This window comes from Alosa alosa, chromosome 15 (genome assembly GCF_017589495.1).
Source record: "Alosa alosa isolate M-15738 ecotype Scorff River chromosome 15, AALO_Geno_1.1, whole genome shotgun sequence".
NCBI lineage: Eukaryota > Metazoa > Chordata > Actinopteri > Clupeiformes > Clupeidae > Alosa > Alosa alosa.
Window position 1 is genome coordinate 6,791,354 of NC_063203.1, and position 8,224 is coordinate 6,799,577.

An 8,224-nucleotide genomic window follows, 5' to 3' on the forward strand; every position below is an offset into this window, starting at 1 on the left:
TTGTTACAACAAGGAGCCAATCTTGGTGGATACTGGCGTACAGTATGTTATGGTTAGGAATGAAGGTGCTTTGTACAGGAAGCACTTCTAATCCATAAGCCTAGCTGGTGTTATGCCTATTGTGTTCTGTTGGCTGTGTTCATGTTATCATTCGTGTTCTCATATGCGTTTGTCTCTGCAGGTGGCCATCAAACAGATGAACCTCCAGCAGCAGCCCAAGAAGGAGCTGATCATCAACGAGATCCTGGTCATGAGGGAAAACAAGAACCCCAACATTGTAAATTACCTGGACAGGTGAGCTTCATCCACCACTTACAATGGACCAGCCAGGTTAATTACATATGCTGTTGCCCTGGGAGCCATCCTGACTGTCTTCTCCAGAGACCAAGTGCTAAAATCAGCTATCTCCGCCACTCTGATGTGAACCATATAAACATGGTCGTAATTGCTTGACAGGGGGTAATATTAGTGAGTGATGGTCCCATTATGCTGTGAGGGCTTTTATAGCTAATTACATGGATCTGGTGTCTGTGCAGTTATGTTGCTTTCTATGGACGTGGTTGGAGGGGCGGGTGGTTGGGGGTATAATGTATATGCTCTGCTGGGACCTGCCGTCTTCTGTTTCCATAGCAACATGCCTTGCCCAGGCCAAAATGTTGCAAATGTTGTCTTTTTTATGTTGGTGTTTACGCTCTTGTTTCTGTGGTCACACGCTTTTCCCTCAGCTATGTAACTTGATGATGTTGGATTGTCTAGTTGCCATAGCTACAGCCTGCGCTTGCCCTGGCGCGGCTGCATGTGTGACTGCGGTTGTCTGGTTTCCGTAGTTACCTGGTGGGCGATGAGCTGTGGGTGGTGATGGAGTACCTGGCTGGAGGCTCACTGACCGACGTGGTGACCGAGACGTGCATGGACGAGGCACAGATCGCCGCAGTGTGCCGCGAGGTGAGAGAGAGAGAAAGCCATTATGTCACCGTAGATCACATTACACACCACATCAAGCAGCACAGCGAGGGAGCCAGCTTGGAGACCCAGCCCCTGTGTCTCTGGCTGTTGTCTCAGGGCCATGCGTCTCAGCTGCTGGCTTGTCTCAAGATGCATTTTAAAACCATGTGTAAACACGCCCAATGACTCCAACCCTTCTGTACAATGTCTCCATGTCTTGTGCCAACTGTAACTCCAAATACACAGGCATTGACAGACAGCCTGGCAATAAATGAATCTTTTTTGTGATTCTTATTTGATTCACCTTTTTAGCGATACCACACATCACCACAACAAATCTGGGTCTGACTTAGTGTGTCCAACCAGATTGGACTGTATGCCCTGAATGTCCCCCATGCATTAGAGCTGTTGACCTCCACCTGAGCCCATGTCTCTCTCTGCTCTCCTTGCAGTGTCTTCAGGCTCTGGAGTTCCTGCACTCGAACCAGGTGATCCACAGAGACATCAAGAGTGACAACATCCTGCTGGGCATGGACGGCTCAGTCAAACTCAGTGAGTCACTTTGTGCCTGTCCTGTTGCATCTTCACCAGCACAGCACAGCTCAGCTGTTTTAGTGACTGAGCTGTAGTAGGCATTAGTCATGAGGACCAGTTTGAAATGCTTCTTGTGTCAATGTTGAAATGAGATCTGTAAGCACACTGCTTGTGTCTAAACAAGATACAGTGACTGCTGATGTGAGGCTGTTGTAATTCATGTTCATGTCCAGCAGGGGGAGTAAGTGCTCCATTTACACTGCATATAAGTGCCATCAGTTTATGATTCAGATGTAATTCTTGTGTCACAGTTGCACACTACTAATGAAAGAGTTGTTGTATATTGGTAATCTGAAAACCAGTGACATGATTGTAATTGTTCTTAAACCGTGAGTTTCTGTTTCTCCTCTTTCTCCTGTCCTCCTCTCTTCTCTTATCTCATCTTCTCTTTCTTTCCCCTTCTCTCTCCTCCTTTTCCTCTTGCCTCTCCAGCTGACTTTGGCTTCTGCGCCCAGATCACCCCTGAGCAGAGCAAGCGCAGCACCATGGTGGGGACGCCTTACTGGATGGCGCCGGAGGTGGTGACGCGGAAGGCCTACGGGCCCAAAGTGGACATCTGGTCTCTGGGCATCATGGCCATCGAGATGATCGAGGGAGAGCCGCCCTATCTCAACGAGAACCCACTCAGGGTGAGGCTGGGCTGGGCTCAGGGAGGTGTAGAGTTTGGTACTGATTATGCAGTACTTGTGGTTGAGTAGATGTTGAGGTTATTAGTATGACAGATCTGGTTTCACAGTTCGGTATGTACCACGGTGTTACGGTTCGGTTAATTTTCGGTACATTAAGTTTGTTAAGTACCTCTAGCCTAACATTCAAATGTTTTTTGGTGTTAATTAAGTAAACTAACACATGGTCCGCAACCTTATATGTTTGTGCGGAGACTCGAATTTGAAACATGGTCTGCCCGCAAAAAAAGCCTACTGTTGTTTACTGTTAAACACTGCATTTGGCACATTTGGTACACATCTGTATTGAACCTAACAACCTGTAACTAAAAGGTTCGGTACGGACACGTGTACCTTTATTCCCCTAACGTTTGGAGGTAATTGAGGAATTCCACCCAATCGGGTTTATCTCTGAGGGAGTACAAGGGTCAGGTTGACCACTCTCTTACTTGTGCTTTTGTTTTGTGTTCAGGCGCTGTATCTCATAGCAACCAATGGCACCCCAGAGCTGCAGAACCCAGAGAAGCTGTCGGCGGTGTTCAGAGACTTCCTGAACCGCTGTCTTGAGATGGACGTCGAGAAGAGAGGCTCTGCTAAGGAGCTTTTACAGGTAAGCTGTGTGTGTGTGTGTGTAAACCGGTTTAAGCATCACTTTGTTTTATCTTTGTCTAGAAGTCTCCTAAATCTTTGTTTTCCATTTCATGTTTTAAGCCTGCAGCTTAAACATAAGGTGTCCCTAAGGTAGCAGACTGGGGAAGAATGATATACCCAAAGTCCTACTTCAGACCATTTCTCAGAGCAAATCACCCAGCCAATATGGTGTTAATGTCCACATCTCCCTGCTGGTGTGGTCTGAGTGCTATCAGTGTGTATCGGAGAGAGTGCGTCTCCTGCCCAGCGCTGGCCCTCCCACACAAGAGATATCAGATAAAGAAAGGCCGTCAGTGGGAAGGAGGGCTTAGTTCTGCTTCAGGAGCACAAAGTGTTCCGCAGAGAGAGAGAGAGAGAGAGAGACTGAGTGCCAAAGATCTCTTATCAGGGATGATTTTTTTTTAATGCCAGGGTGAGTCAGCCCTGCTGAAGATGAGAGAAGAATAGGCAGGGCTTATGAAATCACAGCAATGTGCTGTCACTCAGGTGAAAGGCCGGAGAGCTGTGGTGGTACAAGGCTGTTGGCTTTTGTTTGGACACTAAATAGCCTTGACAACAGCAGGTGCAGAGGCGGGTGAGACGGGTGCTGGAGGGGTAGAGTTTGTATTCCTGCACACAGGTCTTCTAGAGCAATCATTTCTTAGTTGCCCATTACTTTGAATTCTTTAACACACAACGTTCAGAACAGCCTCTCATTCACTACATAGTGCACAATGTGGTGTAATTACTAAGGTACTGTGCTTAAGGCTAATAGCTATGCTTGCCAAGTCATAAGCCACATTCATAAAGCAAACATCATTTTGTGTCTCTCCACAATTTGGAAAGATGTCAGGGAAAGTATCCGAAAGCTCAAATGTCTGAAAAGATGTTTCTCCTTTTTCTCCCTCTCTCAGCACCAGTTCCTGAAGGTGGCTAAGCCACTGTCCAGTCTCACTCCGCTTATCCTGGCGGCCAAAGAGGCGGCCAAGAACAACCGTTAAACTCCCTCCCCCCTTCTCTGGAGCACACAACCACCAACACCACCACCCCACCCTCTCTGTCTCCTCCAGCCTCTCTTTCTCTCCCTCTCTCAACCTCTTCCTCTATCTGTCCATCATTGGGGGGTGGGCCCTTGTGTGGAGGTTGTGAGAACGTACCCTTCCTGTGAATGCCACCTTTGGGGTGTGTGAGGTGGCCAGGCCCTGGAAGGCCACAGCAGAGGCGCAGAGAGATGACATCACGGAGACATGAAGGACCTCGCTGGGGACATGAATGGTACTCCAGACCCAAATGACTTTAAGGGGAGGACTGGCTTGTAACTGGCTTTTACAAACAAAGCATATATCCTCCTGCTTCTCCCCACATCACTGACTTTCTTTGGGTTCTGGGATTTCATTTGAACATCTCTCTCTCTCTATCTATCTGTCAGTCTCTCTCTGGCTCTCTCTTTCTTCCCTTTAAGTTCATTTTTTTTTGTTTTGTTTTGTTTGCCTGAATGTCTGTATGTAAGACCAGAAGTCTATTTGTCTGTTTTAATGTACTGTATTGAAAGTGCTTTTTTGTCAGTTCTGTTTTACTTGCTTTTTTAAAAAAATGAAAATACTATTTTCTTCTGGGTTCGATTGTAGAATAGTGGAGCTGGGGATATGATTCTGGTACAGGTCTGTGACCATTACTTCGTGAAAATTGTAAAACACTTTCTTGGGAATGATTCTGGTACTGAAATGAAAGTGGTGCGCATGTCTTTTTAAGAAAATAAACTATTGATTTGGATAATAATACAAAATGAGAATAATAATAATCTAAGTTATGGTACATGAAGGATGCCTGTTTATGAAATAGAGACCGAGTCAGTTATGTCAGGTAATGCAAACGGTTTAATGTTTTATCTGACAGACCTGACACCATCCTTTCCTCTGAAAATGTGTATATTTTCTTTGTTGACTGGCTCAAAGCAGACAGAAAAACAGTTAAAATTCATTACAGTCTTTGTATAGTTTTGAGTGTGAGAATGTGTGTGTGAGAATGTGTGTGTGAGAGTGTGTGTGTGTATGTGTGAGTGTGTGTCAGCATGCATTTGTGTGTGTGAGTGTGTGGGGTCACAGAAATTTAATAGAAAATGTTGATGTTTCCAAACCCAAATGCTTTAAGCGAGTTTCTTTTTTTATGTAGCGTTATTGTACCTTTTGGCCTTAAAAACTGTTTCACAGAATGCAAGACTGTTTATTACACGAGTTCACGCTGAGCCTCCTCATCCTCATTTGGACTAATGAACCTAGGAGATGAAGAGTGGCTTGGCAGGCTTGTGAAATAAACAGTCTTGTTTATCCTGTGTACTTGAGCCATACACTCTCTTGTTTCTAAAGTCATTTTGATTCCAGTGAAGATTCTCAACTGACATGGGACAAAATAAACTCTCCGAAGGTTTCTCCTGTTGTGTCGAGCCGAACTTCCCTTGCTGCTCCTGCATGCTTTGCGATACAGTGTGTGTTGTGTAACAGCGGAAAATGTGAACTTCCGGGCGATTTTTCCTGCTTTATTTCTACACTGGAGGCGCTGCCAATCGTGATGGAATGTGCTATCATTATGTCACCTCTCCCCTGGTCGCGCACCGGCCCTCTGACAAATTAGTGACGGTCCCCTTCGCTCACGTCCCCTTGTGTTGTTTAGTCCGCCTGTCGCCCCTTCTCCATCCTGCCCCTGTTCTAGACCCCTGGCTGCATAATGGGGCTTATGAAACAGCAGGCACACAGGGCGACACGCTGGAATGTTTTGTTTTTGTTTTCGTCTGACAGACTGGCCTGGTTGTAGATACAGGCTGTTACAGGGCTCAGGATAAAATGCTGCGCCTGTATTGCTTGTATTGCACCTCTTTGTTACTGCATGTGGAGTGATTGGTCATGTTTCAGCAGGTTCTGTTTACTTCTTTGCAGTCCCCATCCTTTTATCATACCTCTTTATTATCGCTGTTACCCTGGAAACTCCAGAGTTCTCGCAAGAGCACAATTTGAATTGTCTCTCTGAGACACTCTGGCAATGAGTAATGATGCACGTTACTTTTGCCCCTTGTATCGCGGGGAGCCAATCACATCAGTGTATCTGATATAGGCGAGCCAGAGTCGAGCTAAACGGATGACAGTCGTAGTGTTATCCAATTGCGTCGAAGTCCGAAATCAGTCAGTAAACATTGGCCGTATTGTGTTATCCAATACAACTTGATGTGCAGTGAGATTTTCAAATGCGCGCTTGGTGCCGCACCTCGAGTTGGGCCATTACATTATTCGTGGCCAGACCCTTAATTTTTCTAGATTACCAGGGTCTGGAATCTCCAGTCTATATCGCTGTATACGGGCAACCTGAATCTCAACCCACTGCTGCTCAAGTAGACAGAATTTTCACCTGCTGGCGTGTCTCACCTGTTTTTAAGATCTTTCTCCCAAATGACCTTGAGCTCAAATCTAAATGACAGGCTAATAATGGTGGATGGAACCGTCTCAGTTCCTGATCTTGTTTTGCCACCATGAGTGAAATGAGATTTTTTTCCCCCTATAATTAAGCGGATTATTAAGGTTCTCAGACTACTAAGCTGTTCCCTCATCCTTGAGGCTGTGGAATGGATTTGGGCTGGGTGATGTGCTGGAGGAGAGGAGAAGAGAGGAGAGAAGGGAAGGGGGATCAGAAGAAGAGAATAAATGAAAATGGGTTCTGCCAGTGTTAATTCCTGGTTATGCAACACAGCAGATTGCAGAGTTGTTTGCTAGGGTAGGCACTGACATCTCCGAGGCACCCCTGTGAATCCTGCAGATGCACAGCTAGGCTTCATGGCAACCTGCCAGCTCTGCACCCCAACCCCCTCCTTATTTTGTGTGTGCCTGAGTGTGTGTCTGTGTGTGTGTGTCTCTGTGTGTGTAAAATTCCCTTTGTCACTGAAGTCATTTGTATTATGTCTTCCCACATAGTTTCTGAGAATGTAAAATAAAAGAGTTATGCGTGCGGGGGGGGCTTAATTTCTACTCCCTCGCAAAATGAGCTGTGTGTGTGTGTGTGAGTGTGCATGCATGTGTGTAATGGTCTGAATGTAACCTTTAGTGAATTGCGGCATGCTCCAGTGCGGCTGCAGAAGTGCCCTTCTCATGCCTGAGCTGTTGTGTTTAGCACAGTTACAAACACAGTCACCCAAGGTCTGGCACAAACACCCCACGATGGTCAACACCGGACCACAGCGACTTCCAGCAGACTTATGCCACACTTTGTGGAGGTTCCCCCTTTACTGTGGGTTGTGTTAGATCCGAGGTTAATAATGTGAATCAAACGTAATGAGATGTGGTTCATTTTAGCTGCCTGTAAGTTTGCAGTCTGAGTTTTGGGCTGATGTATTGTTGCCGTGTTGTTGCTGTTTGTATTTCATAGTTTGGTTCCTGCAGAGTTTTAGGAACATACATTATTAATGTCTTGCAATTGCATGGTAACATCTCAAATCTCTCCCTGGTTGTTTAACTCTCTCTTTCTCTACCCCTTTCCTTTTACACTGTCAACAGTATTTTCTGCTATCACATTCTACCTCCTTCTGTTTTTTAATCCTTCTGCTTTTTTACCCCCTCTCCCTTTCTTTCTCTCCCTCCAAATCTCCCTTCTCTGTATCTCCTTCTGTTTTTTTCCTTTTCTCACTCTCTAACTCATGTCCTCTCTGCACGATGAATTCCCTCCCTAGTGGAAATCCTGCTGACGGTGCGCTGGAGAGGTTTCCTATAGAGCTGTGGATGTTGGCCAACGTGTGACAATTTGACAAGGACACAGTATTCCTGTAAAGCGGGGAAGGCAGGGGAGAGGGGGACTCTCAGGGCACAGAGCCCGCTGTATAAGCATTTCTCATTACATACAACAGCTCTATGCCAGCCTATGGCACAGCCTCACTTTGCCTTTTATTTGGAAGGTCTCCAACCATTAGACCGTATAGGAGAAAGCTTTTAAATGACCAGGCAGCTGGGATGGGGGAAAAAGAGACCTTAAGCTGTGTGGTGTCCAGCAAGGCAACCTTCTTAGCATGGCCTCATTTGGTAAAGGAAAACTCACGGGAGCTGCTTCTCCATTTTGTAAAAGGCACTGAACTGAATAAGAAGTGCAAAACTGGGTAAAAGCCCACTGTCTTGGGAGGTTTCATGTTCTGGTTTCCCACACATCCGTTTCCGTCGCTCACTGAGCAGGGCTTCTTACTCACACTACTGCAGCATCCTTCTTTCATTTCGCATCTCGAAGGTCAGCATTCCGGTGATGTCACTGTTGCCATGGGAGACCTAGGTGTTACTGCAGGTGCTGCAGTGTTGTTAGGTCCGCTGCTGCTCCATTCATGCGGGCTCGCGGGACTCCCTGGACTTGCCCCAGAGGATGAG

General features: G+C 46.2%; 1 protein-coding gene across 4 annotated transcripts in view; it reads left to right on the forward strand.

Annotated features, from left to right (window-relative positions):
* Nucleotides 1-5,263, forward strand: part of pak1 (p21 protein (Cdc42/Rac)-activated kinase 1) — a 42,254-nt gene extending 36,991 nt beyond the window's left edge. For all 4 annotated transcript variants that reach the window (XM_048264798.1, XM_048264799.1, XM_048264801.1 and 1 more), the window contains 6 exons: nucleotides 182-294; nucleotides 828-945; nucleotides 1,398-1,497; nucleotides 1,972-2,168; nucleotides 2,677-2,814; nucleotides 3,749-5,263. In XM_048264798.1, coding sequence (XP_048120755.1) covers nucleotides 182-294; nucleotides 828-945; nucleotides 1,398-1,497; nucleotides 1,972-2,168; nucleotides 2,677-2,814; nucleotides 3,749-3,835 — 753 coding nt within the window. In that variant the 3' untranslated portion in view covers nucleotides 3,836-5,263. The remainder of the gene's footprint in view (nucleotides 1-181; nucleotides 295-827; nucleotides 946-1,397; nucleotides 1,498-1,971; nucleotides 2,169-2,676; nucleotides 2,815-3,748) is intronic.
* The last annotated feature ends 2,961 nt before the right edge of the window (nucleotides 5,264-8,224 follow it).